This window comes from Ostrinia furnacalis, unplaced genomic scaffold (assembly GCF_004193835.3).
Source record: "Ostrinia furnacalis isolate ACB-3 unplaced genomic scaffold, ASM419383v2 OfSCF6287, whole genome shotgun sequence".
NCBI classification, from domain to species: domain Eukaryota; kingdom Metazoa; phylum Arthropoda; class Insecta; order Lepidoptera; family Crambidae; genus Ostrinia; species Ostrinia furnacalis.
The window spans coordinates 513,866-528,565 of record NW_021136526.1 but is presented as its reverse complement, the minus strand read 5'-3'; the positions used below and the strand labels follow the sequence as shown (position 1 = coordinate 528,565).

Genomic DNA, 14,700 nt, shown 5'->3' with positions numbered 1-14,700 from the left:
AAATTTCGTGTGTCACAGATCGTCATAAATTATAGCCTATAAAATATGTTATTCTGGGCTATAAACAATAATACTGTAAAGTTTCATCAAAATCCGTTCAGTAGTTTTTGCGTGAAAAAGTAACAAACATTAAATAATAAAAATTCTTATTATCAACAAAAACCACTATTTCTATTTTAGTAATTTAGATTGTTTATTATTGGTTTGGAAAGAAAGAAGCAGTATAAATCTTTTGTGACAAATATCGCACGCAACTGAGTGCTCCGTTTTCCTATTAGACCATTTTATTCCCGCCAAAAGTGCTCAACTCAATCACAGACTCAACTAAACTATAAAAAAATATACAACGTCGAATTAATGCAGTAAGTGCTACACGATTTTTGCCTTTCGAAAAATTAAAAAAAAAAACGTACAGTTTGACAACGTCAATTTGATGTCTGAGCTGTCATTACTGTCATTTAAAAGGACGGTGTGTCCCAAAAACATTTTTGTGGAAATATAAAAAACAGTTTATTTGTGTAAAACTAATTGAACAGATCCTGTTTTTAACTCTTATACATGGCAGAGATGTCGACCAGTGAGAAAGAGTTTTTCGGTCCGTTGACCTTGCACGAGAAAACCGAGACTCCGACATTATTTAGGAGTGAAGAGCCAGAGGAATGTTTATGTGTTTTGTGCGATGAAAAATTCAGTTTGCCCACTGCTGAGAAGCAGTTATTAACTCATTTGTTCATGAAGCACCGCCTAGTTGTGTCTGATGTTAACAAAATAGCGGATTTGGGCGCCTACATGAAATACTGGAGGTTGCGATTTAAAGGTTAGAATTTCGATGTACCGACAATCTTACTATCATTATTTCATAATTCCTGAAAAATTAAGCAAGTTTGTTATTTAACTATTGCAATGAATTTATTTTGTTTAAATATCCGTGAAGAAAGAAGACTTAAAAATGTCAATAACACCATATTTTCATATTTTGTTACAGATCAAAATCTTCAATATTTTTGTACAACTATGTTGCTAGACAGCAAGCCTGATGGAACAAAATCAAAGGACGAAGAGTATTTCCTACTGAGCGACGTTTTGCCTGAAGACAAGGAGTTACGAGCCAATTTAAAGCAAACAAAGCTGGAGAAGTTACTAGAAAGACACCAGTTTGAACGAGAAGACAAAAACTACGAAAGAGAATGCCTATTTTGCAGGTATGTCTCAAAAACCACTAGAACTCACTATTTGAACCACTTGTATGAGAAACACAATTTTCATATTGCTAAACCTGAAAATCTAATATTCATAGACGATTTAGTAAACCTAGTTGCGTCTAAACTTGAAAGCTTGCAATGCATTTACTGCGAAGGACACTTCAAAGACCGAACAATACTCAAGGAACACATGCGTAAAAAAGGCCACAAACGAATAAATCCAGACAACAAGGAATACGATAAGTTCTTCTTAGTGAACTATTTGGATGACAAAACGAAACCCAAAAGCATTTATAAACAATATTACAAATCTCAGCCTCATCGTTCAGCTGATTATGAACATGATTCTAATGTTGACAGTGATCCAGATTGGTCCGATTGGACCGAAGAGAACGGACCTCAGATCACTTGTTTGTTATGCAAGCACACTGAAATGGAATACGAAAATATTTTAGACCACATGGAAAGGCAACATGAGTTTTCGTTCACAAACGTCACAGCGGGACAAAATTTTTATCACAAAGTCAAGATAGTAAACTACATCCGTCGTCAAATACACTTGAAACAGTGTTTGTCGTGTGACACAAAGTTTGACGATTTGAAAAATTTAGAGAAGCATATCAAGGAAACTAGTCATCATGTTTTGAGTAAGGAAAAATGGGACCAGCCTGAATATTACTTTCCTACGTATGAGGATGATTTGTTCTTATGTTTCATCCAAGACGATGATGAGAGTTGGTGGTCAAGCGACGAACAGGAAGTTGAACGGAGCAACAGTTTGTCCGATAATATATCTAAGGAAATGGCTTTAGCTGTATTGGATGATTAAATATTAGTAAATAAAATGGCTGCATTATACTCTTTATAAATAAGGTTGTGGCAAAGCAATAGTAAACTTCCCATGATTTTGAAAATGTATAATATTTTTATTTCGAACTGTAATATGAAATTTCAAGTACTTATTGGAAAACATCACTCATTTTTATGCTTATGTTCTTTTATTTTGTCTGCAGTTGCAGTTTGCCATCAATATATTATATATAACATTATGTCTAACTTCATGTTTATGAAATCCAATGGGTGTTACTTAATATTAGTTATAGTTTGTCTAGCTAAAAATACATTTAAATATTTTTTTTTACAATGTTTTTATGATTTGTCAATAAAATTGTAAAAATTGGAACTGATGAAATTTTGAATAAAATGTGCAATAAATAATATAATCATGAGACCTATTTAAATGTAACAGTAGTAAAATTATATCTATACTCACCATAATAAACTATAATCGAACCTAAAAAGCTATAATAAATATCCATAATGTGATCCACTTAATAGTTTGTTTTATTTTGCCTCAGAAAAGATTAAGTACCTCGAAAAATTTCGAGCTGCACACAAGTTGCTTGCACTTGTTTAAATCATATTTTTAGCAAGATATTATTTGAGTTAATACAAAAATCTTTAACAACAAAGGTTCTTAGTTTTTAACCAACTTCAAAAAAAGGAGGAGGTTCTCAATTCGAGTATTTGTATCTTTGATGTCGACTGTACCATCAATAAACTACAATTTGTATCAATAAATTTGTGTAGCTATTTGTATGTAGGTAGGTCTACAATAACTTTAAGTCAACGTTTGTCCTTCACATTCAGCGATCTTTTTAGTAATCTTTTAACATAAATCTTTGTTGACAGTGCTTTGAATTATCCTTTTCTTATTCCACCTTTTTATGCTAAACATAGTTCCTTGACGGTACCTACCTAGACTTCAATGAGTAACGAAATTGATAGTTTCTTTTAATAATAATAATAATAATAATAATAATAATTTATTCATCAAAATAAGAACATTATAAGAACTTATTATGCTAGAGTTTACATATAGTTCAATAGTCTTTTGTAGCCTGAACTAGGTTAAAAACCTGTGTTTCAGGCGAAAAAAGATCACACGTAAAATAGTAATTAAGTAATAATTAAATAAATTAACAATTTGCTATATTATATAAAATTTTTTAAGAATACTTACACTTAGGTTAAAACTTAGATTACATAGGTACTACAAGTAGCTCCTCGGTTAAGTCATATGTCAAACATTGAAGATACTTAAATACGGCTATTTTACAGTTATATAAATTTAGGGCATATATGTTAAGAGTCTTATTTAATAAACTTTTAATGCACAGACGAGCCTACACAAAAACCCAAAAAGGACTAGAATATCAAACATTTCGATGTAGGTTATCTAACAAAGGTAGGAAGTAGGCGGAGATCACGTATCGCCTGAAACGATACTTTGAGCAATAAATTATTTCACAGAAATTCTATCGCTAAAAAAAGATCAGGCGTTCGGTGCGTAGGTTGGACCTATGGCAATAAATTCTTATTACATACAGCCTTGGCCAAAAGTATTGAGCACCCCGTAAATACTGATTATACATGATAACTATAAAATAAACTCAAAGATATTTGATATAAACCTTTCTTTGATAGGTTTCGAAACATAAACTCACGTCTCAACGTGCAATAAAACACGTTTCGAGATGTTTAGCTATGATATTGTAGTATTGCTAGTCTTTGAAAAATCACAAAAAAACTTCTTCTGACCTCGCTGCTGAGTTATCAACTGAAATTAATACGCCAATTTCTGCAAGAACAACTCGCAGAAGACTCCAAGAAGCTGGGCTTAAGGGCTGTAAAGCCAGAAAGAAGCCATGGCTCTCAGAAAAGAACAAAAAAGCTCGTTACGAGTAGGCTTTAAAATACCAAACTTTTACCGAGGAAGATTGGAAAAATATTGTGTGGTCAGATGAATCAAACTTTGAGGTAAGTTAGCCAATATCATGTAATAACAATACGCGACAATAATATTATAAAATTATATTTGTAAAAATAAATATTGGACCGAAAAACACTTAACAAAATTTCTTTACTTTACAGATTGTTAGCACACCTGTGTACCTACCATGAGTTTACGTTAGGTGTGCTCGCTAGCGAGTACCTACGTCAAAAATCTCTATGAAGATTTTGTTTCTTGAAAGTAGCCGCTAGGGGCGCTGCACAATATGTCATACAATTAATGTCATTTTTTTACGCAGTCGCTAGCGAGCACACCTAACGTAAACTCATGGTANCCAAATTTAAAGTATTTTCATCGATAAAATTGTCCATAGATTACGCCCTTAAAGTTTGATCACTACATGCCCGGACACACTGTATAGTTCATCAAAATCTGTTCAGTAGTTCTTCTCGAAAGAGTAAAGACGGACATTCACGGTCAAATGATTTTCGACTTCGCTAAGTTGCGCCACTTTTTTTTTACTTTAACGATAACCGGTGATTTTTGTATGGTTTTAAGAGACATTTTTGACGTTTGTTAATGTTAAAGTAAGGTGGTGCAACTCAGCATTAAAATTTCATACACTCGGTCAAGGGATGTAGGTCAGTTAACTCATAATCGGCTTAGGGATTCTGGGTGTCCGTCCAGATTTACAAAGCATTCATCCATCATCCTCACTTATTAAATAAATAAATAAATCTTTGGACAATTTCACACAGCGCCAGCTAGCTCCAAAGTAAGCAATTTATATGCTTGTGTTATGGGTGCTAGCTTAACGGATATACTACTTATACTTTTTAAATACATACATATTATACATAGTAACATCCAGACCCGTCACAGAAATTAAAATTCATCATTTCATACAATTGATTTCTGCTACTTTAATATTAGAGGGGTAATACACTAACCTCTGGCTCGTGGTTTGGTCAGAAGTTTGTGGACGATGTCGTCGTAGGCCCTCTCGTCTGCCACTCCTGAGTCCTTCACCAGCTTCTCCTTCACTGCTATGCAGATGCCGTTGCGTGCTAACAACGCTTCCAGCTCTTCGAAAGCCTGTAGGATTGAAGCAAAATGGTTAATTAAAAGTGAAGACATTCTACAACTTCTACATGAGTTTATCCTTAACAGACCGCGTATAATTTGCTCTAGGACATATTTATTTATTTATCTGTATATTCATCATCATCATGTGACATAATCAAATACTTTAGTCTCCACTGCAGGAGTACATACGACCCTCTCGTTTTAAGAGATGCAGACGAAGGAGCACGTTAAACTGACTTAGCTTCTCTAATATGTATTTTGGTGTGAAAACCCCAATTCAGTTTTAATCAACTGTTTCATTTGACTTAGTTGCTTTGAACAGTAAACACTCAATTTAGTCACCAACAATCGAGGGTCATCGTAGATTTTAGTTGTTATTCAAAATACACATCGTGAAAACCAGTTTCGCAGCATTGAAAAAGTATATAAATTGAATGGTTAGGATATCAACTGGCTGCTTTTTAGCCGGTTTATGCCAAAAAATCCAACTAACTCAAAATATAGAAGTCTAGCTGTGAAAAGCAAATACAATTTGAATACATTGCTATCCTAGATTACATACAAATTCCATACAAATTCACACGCGACTGCTCATTCCCCGGAGTCCCAAAACAAGATTACCGCGCATTAAACCGTGCTAATATTTGATCGTGCAACTAAAGCCATCTGTATACCCATCCAACTCGAACTCCATGTATCCCGCGGGATTTGGACAATTGAGTTAAGTGCAGTAATGCCTGCTAACGGAGATGTTTAATCTCTGGGTTTCGGGAACATGCAACACGCGTGTTGTGTGATAAATTTATAATGAACTTATTAGAGATACCTTCTGAGCTGTCGGCAATTTCTTGTTTGATGGCTGCTGACTAAATTATTACCTGCTTGCCGCTTATTAAGCAGATCACACGTACAGTAAGCCTTAATTTCCTTTAATGTTTGAAGCAAATAATATTGTACCAGAATAGCCTTGGCACTGCAGGATTTTTGAAAAGAAACTCCTTGATTTTCAGAATTGGTGTGTAATTCCGTGGATAGAAATGAAGAGTGACAATAGTAATAGTAAATTTTCGTTTGCTTTAAATTATACAATGCTAGCACCCGCGGATTGGTGCGCAAAATTGATCGCGGACGAGGAACGTTCCTGATTGGTTGTTGGCNTGCAGTAATTAAGGCAAAGGGTGGTCCAACAAAGTATTAATTTTTTGTTGTAAATAAACAATATAAAACTGTTAAAAACTGTTTTGATTCAGACACATGTATAATTCCTTAAAAATTAATAAATATCATGGGTGCTCAATACTTTTGGCCAAGGCTGTACTTAGGTATGCATTTTATGTTCAACCAACCCTGTAATGTAATCAATTTTAATAGAATATTGAGTAAGTTATACTTTTGCATCAAAAATGATCCAATTAAGCTACTGAAATTGCCTTCATGAATTAGGTACCTTTAGCAATAGGGCCTACCTACCTACTTAAATACTTGCTAAGTATTAGAAGTAATATCAGAGTTAGCACTTTTTGAAGTTTTATTACTGAAACTATAAAACGCAAATGTAAAGCCAAGGGTGGGTACTAAAAAGACACAATAAAGTTTTAAGATCTAGAAAATCACTGACAAAATTCAGACCGACATTATTTTTACGGGTCTTCCAGTCTTTAGGACTGAGTGAAATCAATACGTAGGTTCAATACCTAAAAAAAGAATGGGCACAAAATATAAAAAATAAGAGGCTCAAAATTAAACTTTAGTAGGCCCTAAGCCCTAAAAAATAGGCAATTGTTTAAAAAGTTAAAAATGTTTGTTTGTAATAATATTACAGAATTGCACCCTTGATACAGTTTCAGTTGATTAACCCAAAGTGAAATAAAACTGCAATATTCCCGTAATAAGGGATATTGCTCTCATTATTTTATCAGTAGATACGGGCATAACTTACAAACGCTTGTTTAAGGCATTCCTACGTACAGACGACGGCACGTCCACGTAACCACTGTGGTTCTTGTGCAGTTGCAATAGGGTCGAGTTTGCAACAAAAATGGGTAGCTTGATGTGCTGTCGTGTGTACCCGCAGCATTTGTAGTAATATGTTAGCAACAGAGCTATTTCCTCACTTATCGCTCTTGGGTTATATCCGGCACAATCAGCTCCGGCGGCTTTGTGTAAATAGCTACCTTACCACAAAATAGATCTAGCACCCGTATTATCAAACAATACCTACTCCAGTATGGATCTAAACTCAAGAAGAGGTTCTTAAATCTCCTAAGAGCTTTTTAAACCTGTGATCGAAAAGTTCTGTAGGTATTAAGAAACGAAGGTACCTACTAATGAATCGAAAACCAAAAGCTCAAGCAGATTATTTATAATTTGACTAGCGGCCGCCCGCGACTTCGTACGCGTGGATACCGTTTTACCCCCGTAGGGGTGGAGTTTCGTAAAATCCTTTCTAAGCGGATGCCTACGTCATAAATAACATCTACCTGCATGTCAAATTTCAGTCCGATCAGTCCAGTGGTTTGGGCTGTGCGTTGATAGATCACTATGTCAGTCAGTCACCTTTGAGTTAAGGAAGTCATTGTCGTGTTTCTGGAGGTATTTTAAGGTAATAATAGCAAGTTCATCTGTGATTGCGGATTCCGGGTGAAGCTCGGTTTCTTTCTCGGACTGCTGGTCATTATTCCATCAGGTCGTTCCCAATTGCAAATAAATAAACAACAACCTTAGTATTTTTCACCAATTGCTTACACATAGAGCAGAAAACCTTGTCGTACATGTCAGTGCATTCGCCGCATGGATCATTGTCTTTCGTCAAAAATCCGCAATGTGGAACTATATGTCAGCGACTTATCCGACAGAGAAACGACTTTCACAGTAGAAACGTGGTAGAAACTAGGGTAGAGTTTTGGACGTCGTTTCCTAATACGGGCCTATATTTACCTAAACAACCACAAGTTACAAAGCTTAGTAAATAACCACATCACAGATAGATACCTAACTTCGTTTTGTCATGGAGGAGGTTTTGATTGAGTAGGTAATTAACTGATAAAATGAGTCTATAGTACCCTTTCAGATTTAAGTGCGTACCTAGAACAACATTAAATCTATATATACTATCTATACCTACTTATAATAAATGCGAAAGTAACTGTCTGTCTTGCTTTCACGCCTAAACCACTGAACAGATTTTGATGAAATTTGGCAAAGAAATTTGAGAGAGTTTGAGTCCCGAGAAAGAACATAGGATAGTTTTCATCCCGGTTTTTGAAACAGGGACGCGCGCGATAAAGTTTTTCTTTAGCAGACAAAATTCCACGCGGGCTAAGCCGCGGGCGGAAAGCTAGTTAATTATAAGATTAAAAATAACGTACAGGTAATGTAATACGGATATTAATCACATCTTTACTCATGTCTCTTAATGTGAGCAGAAGGTAAATCGAAGTTCGAACTAGCCTTACCTCAAATAAGTACCTATCTCAAGTCGAGAGTGTAAACATAAACTTCGGTCACGTTGACTCAGCAGGCTAAAGGCTATAACTACCCACATAATGTTATTAGTTGTGTTGAAAATCTTTTGAAAAGCCCGAAAATTAAATTTTTCCCAGGCTTTCTACGAAATTCGCTGACCGTGAAATTGTTTGAAATCCCAGAGTAAGTGGTGTGGTTTATTTAGCTTGCACGTTTAAAAGCTTTTTAAACAATTAGTAAAACAGCAAACATAATAACAATGTTAACGAGACTGTAATTAAAGTTTGAGTGAATTAAAGTATTTTGCGATGGCTCTTTAAGTAGGTAGATAGGTAAATTAATTTTAACAAAAAAATAAAACCGACTCCAATAAATATGCACTAGAAAGTAGAAAAAGAATTACTCATTACCTATGTAAGTTAAGTACTTACTTATTTGTTAGAAGGAATTAATTAAACCATGATTGATTTTTGGAGTCGGTGCCAAGATTATGGAACGTATGAAATTTGCCGGCTTCATAATATTTATGTCCTCCTTTTTTTTTAAGTATTTTACATCTTTAGGTACAGTCGGAAGCAGTTCGAACACTTCAGTCTTTCACTATATTTACGCTTTCATAACTTAATAAATTGAGGATTCTAAATATAATTTTGAAACCAGCTCGGATTAATTTCAACATTTCAAAAGGTTATTATTCTGATTTGAAGTTATTAATTGAGTTTATTTCCGGTCTCACGATTCTCTTCTTCAAAACGATAGGACTGTCGTCACAATAATTAATTTGACAACGTTAATAATAATAATTCTAAAACACAACTTTTTAAAATGGCATTTCATTCTGGTCTTAATAACTTAAGTAATTAACTTTAGTTGGATTGTAATTGAAAAAAAGTAGTTTAATTGAGTTGACAAAATAGTGAGGTAACAGGCTGGTATTGCCATAAAAAATCTATGGGAGGAGAGTCTCGTTTTGATGGATTTAAAGTACGTCAATTGATTATTGGTGGAAAATATCCTATTGGTATAAAATGATTTCTATAGTAAACAATGCTAATTCATTTGTAAGTAGGTACTACCTCTTAAAATATTTATGAAATCGAGATTTTTGTCCATAAAAAACAAAATAATAAGCCTTGATAAAATAAAACTAACGAGCACAGACAAGATATTATGCTGTCTGTCCCTATGTAGGTATGCTTATATCTTTAAAACTACGCAACGGATTTTCATGCGTTTTTTTTATTAGATAGAGTGATTTAAGAGGATGGTTTATAAGTAAGTACATTGTATCTGTGCGAAGCAGGGGCGGGTCGTTAGTTATGAATAAACGATTATACTGTGAAACAGTTTAACAGCTTGTGTACTTAGAAGTACTTCATAATAATAGAGCAGATTAAGTTTAAGACCTAATCTGGGATAACCATAAAGTCAATGTTTACGATCGTTAAGCTAAGCGCTATTTTCGGTACCTACCTAAGTATTCAATGTGCTAGTATAATGCGAGATTGTGTTTTACTACAAGTTTCCAAGTACTTTATTAATCACTATCCTCGTAAAATAAACACTTAAAAATGAGGGAAGGCGGGAATCGAACCTACGACCCTTCGCTTGCTTCGTTTCATAATGTAATGTAGTAAGTAAGTATAATCTACCTAAAGGTCACATACCTACTTAATAAGACAACACAAGGAAAGGAAGATGAAAAAGAGCCTTACAAAGGTGACTGATGCCGGTTTTCACCATCAGTCCCTAATTTTTAAGTGACCCTTATGAAAACAAAATTCCATAGGGGTGTGTGTTACCATAGGGGTCACTTAAAAATTAGGGATTGATGGTGAAAACGGGCATTAGTTTGTTGCGTGAAATTGTCCAAAAAAAAATTCAAAAGTTTTGATAGACATGACATTTACACTATGGTTAAGTGCATGTACAGACGACGGCACGTCAAGGTAACCACTGTGGGTTCTTGTGCAGTTGTTATAGGGGCGAGTTTGCAACAAAAATGGGTAGCCTGATGTGCTATCGTGTGTACACGTACACATAGTACAAGTAAAGCTCACTCGCCTTCGTGAGTTACACGAACTATAATTTAGACTTATTCACAACCTCACTGCAACATTCCAGTGCTCACAGACCCATTGTTTAGATTACTGGGGGCAATTTCACTTATTTATCAAACACACTGAGCTTAATCTCATGGGAACTTTTGATTAGTTTAAAAGATGGAGAGCTTTCGGAGCTTATGATTAAGCCCAAGTTGGAAGCTTTGAGTTTGATTTCTTGGAAACTTCAGTAAAGTGTTACCTGATTTTATGTGGAAATAACTTGAGAGTTCAACGGATGACTTATGTAGATTTGATTTTATGAATGGCAGTGATTATTTATGTATGTGTGTTTATAAAATTTTTCAACTTGTAGATTAACGTGTGATGTAACATTCGTAGTACATATTTATTTATTTATTAAAGCAAAACACTTGTAAGCTTACAGAGTTACATATAATATAGTGATCTATTCATTATGACTCTTACGGGACTATTCCCACCTCTCGTTCCCACCACTGCAACTCCTGTGTAGCCAGGATCTACAGCTTGACCGCCAATAAAAACTCAACCAGTGCAGGTCAAGTTTGTCCCGAGAGAAAGTTAAACTGTCATTGAACCCGCAATGAAATTAATCAGAAGAACATATGAGGAGTTCGAAGTTAGCTCTAAGTTAGCTACTAAAACTTGGATTGTATGGTATTATGAAGTGTGTTCACAACATCTGTATAAAGTCACGGGATGTACCTGGATACGGACAGCGTAGGACTAATAATAATTGTTATGGAAATCCTTGGGAGAGGGTTTTTCTCAGCAGTGGATGTCATTTGGTTTAAACCAAATGAAAGATCGAACCGTACGAACGAAAGACAGTTGGATACTGAAACCGTTCAGTTGGCATCTCTTATAAAGAACTAATGCCTGCTTAAGACGCATAAACGTGGCCTTCGCGGTCGCGTTTTGTAACATAAGCTTAAAAGATAAATAATACAACCCACAAACGAAATAAGAAAGATAATATTAGGCAGTCACAATAGTCATTGCGAAATTCCTCAGTCGTTTTGCCGAAGAATTCGAATTACTTAGCGAGGAGCATACAAATGAGGAATTCTAATGGGACGACCAAAATTAAACGATATACTCAACTATTTATAGTCTGTCATAAGCTTAAATGAATGGTATATTTACGCCTATATTCACAAACGGTGCTTGCTTAAGTGAAGCAACAAAAGAACGCACAGCGTAGCTTGTCGTAAGGTCTAAAAACGATAAAAACTTATCTTTCTAGTTTCTTAGGGGTTATAAACAGATACTTAAGCAGGAGAAAACTGCATTAATGTCGAAATCTTATTAAGATAGTTCTCAGGGTTTGTATGTAGGTAGGAGGACTCCTACCTACATACAAACCCTCCTTCGTCATAGAAGGACTTCTATGACGAACTTCAGATCACTCGTGAGGTTCAAGTGCCTCTAGAAAACTCTACGTCTTCATTTCGACTTGCTAAAAGTTTCAGAGTAAAGGTGTACCCACCTATTCCTCAGAAATACACGTTGTACCGGTGCCTACAAAAATCAATCAACTATTACAAACCTACCAAAAGTAAACAACTAGGTAAAAGCAGGGGCTCACAAAACCAAACAAATTTTAATTTACTGTCCATTAAATTTCCTACCTTAATGAAACTTAAGAAGAGTCTAAACTTCTTTGATTCATGAACAAACTATACGAGAATGTTAACCACATAGACAATTTAAGCCTTAGATACCTCACTGATTTTAATCAGGTGTGTGGTATCTCTTGCATATCACCAACCAACATGCACGGTTGGGTTGTTGAAATTATGTAGGTACAAAATATTGCTTTGTATAAGTTATTTTACATGCATACTTAACTTAGTTAAAATTATGTAAAAGACGAACTCCACCTTAACACTAGTTGATAAGTAAACTGAGACCAGCGCTGTTGGATTCATAATAATAATGTACATTATTTTATACTATCTTCTTTATATAAATTCTGATTGTGAATCTGTTTGTGGTCCTATGAGAATAAATGAAAAAAAATAAAAAAAAAAATAACGTGATTTGGTTTATCAGTTACAGATACATTGATACCCAACGTTTCATAAAGTGCACACTTCAGGATTAAAATAAAAAAATAAATGAAACTGTCACCTCCATGGTTGATTAAATACCATGGAGTTGGAGGTTCCACCTCCAGAGTTAAAAGACTGGACTGAAGAACATTCTACAAAATATCTAGGCTAGGTTTATTCAACATGGTAGGATTGCAAACTTAAATCCAGGACTTCCCAACCAGGGGGCCTAGTCTTATTTTTGTTAAACCTTAATCAAGGGGGCATTGGCGATTTTTTTTTGGGAGGCTTGTCGAAATAATGGTTGGGAAACTTTGCTTTAATCAAAGTCTGAAAGTTACAACAACGATGAAGAACGAAGCAACAAAGATTCTGCCTCTGTCATCTAACTGGTCTACTTTGTACCCTGCGGTAGTTTAAATTAAAAAATAGCGTGGAAGCTCGATAAGACTATTAGTTTAGTTTACGAGTTACGGGAACCCAACACATGGATGTAGCTAGCAAGTTTATAAAAGTGCCAACATGTACAGAGTTAACAAATTCAAAAGGAAGTTTTTACTCTAACTTCGAACTCCTCCTATGTTCTTCTGGTTAATTTCGTTGCGGGTCCAATGACAGTTTAACTTTCTCCCGGGGCAAACTTGACCTTCACTGGTTGGGATTTATTACGCTGTAGATCTTGGGTCACAGGAATTGCAACGATGGGACTCATTCCCGGTGGAAATAGTCCCGTAAATTCTAATGGAAGCTATCTAGCATCATAATTTAATAAAGTAAGTAAGCATAGGGACTTCTTTACACCATATTAAATATTTTCAGTTTTTAACCCCTAATTGCTGTTGCTTTAGTCTCTAACGCATGATGTTTTCACCTATAATTAAGTTTGCATTTAACAAGTGTCATTTTTTATAGTTACTTTTGTGAAGCCTCAATGTAACCTTGTTGGTGTTCAAATAAATAAATAAAATAAAATAAGTCTTTAATTTTTGGGCAGGTCTTGGTGCGAGGAAAAACAGACTCAGATTCAGGGTTGAAACTGCTGGAGGTGAATTGAAAATAATAAAAATAAGTGAAAACTCTATTAACTTTGACACTTTACGTTATTTGTTACGTTACGTCATACGTTCATCGTCGCCATCCTACCAAATATTATAAATGCGAAAGTTTGGATGTCTGGATGTTTGTTACTCTTTCACGCAAAAACTACTGAACGGATTTTGATGAAACTTTACAGTAACTATTATTGTTTATTACCCAGAATAACTTATAGGCTATAATTATTTATGACGATCTGTGACAAACTTAATTTCACGCGGGTGAAGCCGCGGGCAAATACTAGTTCGGTATAATTATGTTGGCGGAGTTATCACATGCCCTCAATGTGCGAGAGGGCTTTCCACGAAGATCGGCTACGAAAGCTATTTTCGTGGGCACCAGAATGCCATGGCTGAAATCGGTCGAATGAATTATCATCATCATCATCGTCGTCATTATCATCATTAACTTTGACGCGTTGTTTGCCTTACCCTCTTCCAGAATACCCGTTTTCGGTAGTCCTAGGTACCTACACCTTTACCACTGATACTGGTAATTCAAATACAAAACAGCACTTTAATGACCCGGAAAAGGACTGTGTTTAAGTGTGAGGGTACTCAAAACCCGGAAGCTTGGAATTTGTGGGACTCTATTTGAGGTACAGACGAGGCACATCTACCAAAACTGGAATCTTATTTCCTTGCGAAAAGAGCGATTTTTGCAATAAAATGTATGGTCTAATGTGCTGTCGACTGTACATAATTAAGGTACGAATGCCTACCTGGCTATTGTTTGCTGTCATTGTCCTGAAAAAAGTACAAGGATCTCAAGACCACTTCACTAAAACATGCTTTTCGAATCCAAATGATTTATTAGTACTATGTAGGTTCTTTTCAGGGCACTTTTATACAGGTCCCAAATATACCTTGCCATCACTTCGTGACAACATTTGGAAGGCATAGTCTGGAAGAGGGCTGTCC

General features: G+C 35.2%; 2 protein-coding genes across 2 annotated transcripts in view; one reads left to right on the top strand and one right to left on the bottom strand.

Moving 5' to 3' along the window:
• Positions 1 to 462: 462 nt before the first annotated feature.
• Positions 463 to 2,475, top strand: LOC114362219 (zinc finger protein 277). Its single transcript, XM_028317519.1, has 2 exons — positions 463 to 817; positions 986 to 2,475. Exons 1-2 carry the CDS (start codon positions 559 to 561, stop codon positions 2,029 to 2,031), a joined length of 1,305 nt encoding a protein of 434 aa, XP_028173320.1. The 5' UTR covers positions 463 to 558; the 3' UTR covers positions 2,032 to 2,475.
• A 2,466-nt stretch (positions 2,476 to 4,941) lies between these two features.
• Positions 4,942 to 14,700, bottom strand: part of LOC114362208 (metabotropic glutamate receptor 3-like) — a 37,245-nt gene continuing 27,486 nt past the window's right edge. The window contains exon 7 of the mRNA XM_028317505.1: positions 4,942 to 5,091. Coding sequence (XP_028173306.1) covers positions 4,942 to 5,091 — 150 coding nt within the window. The remainder of the gene's footprint in view (positions 5,092 to 14,700) is intronic.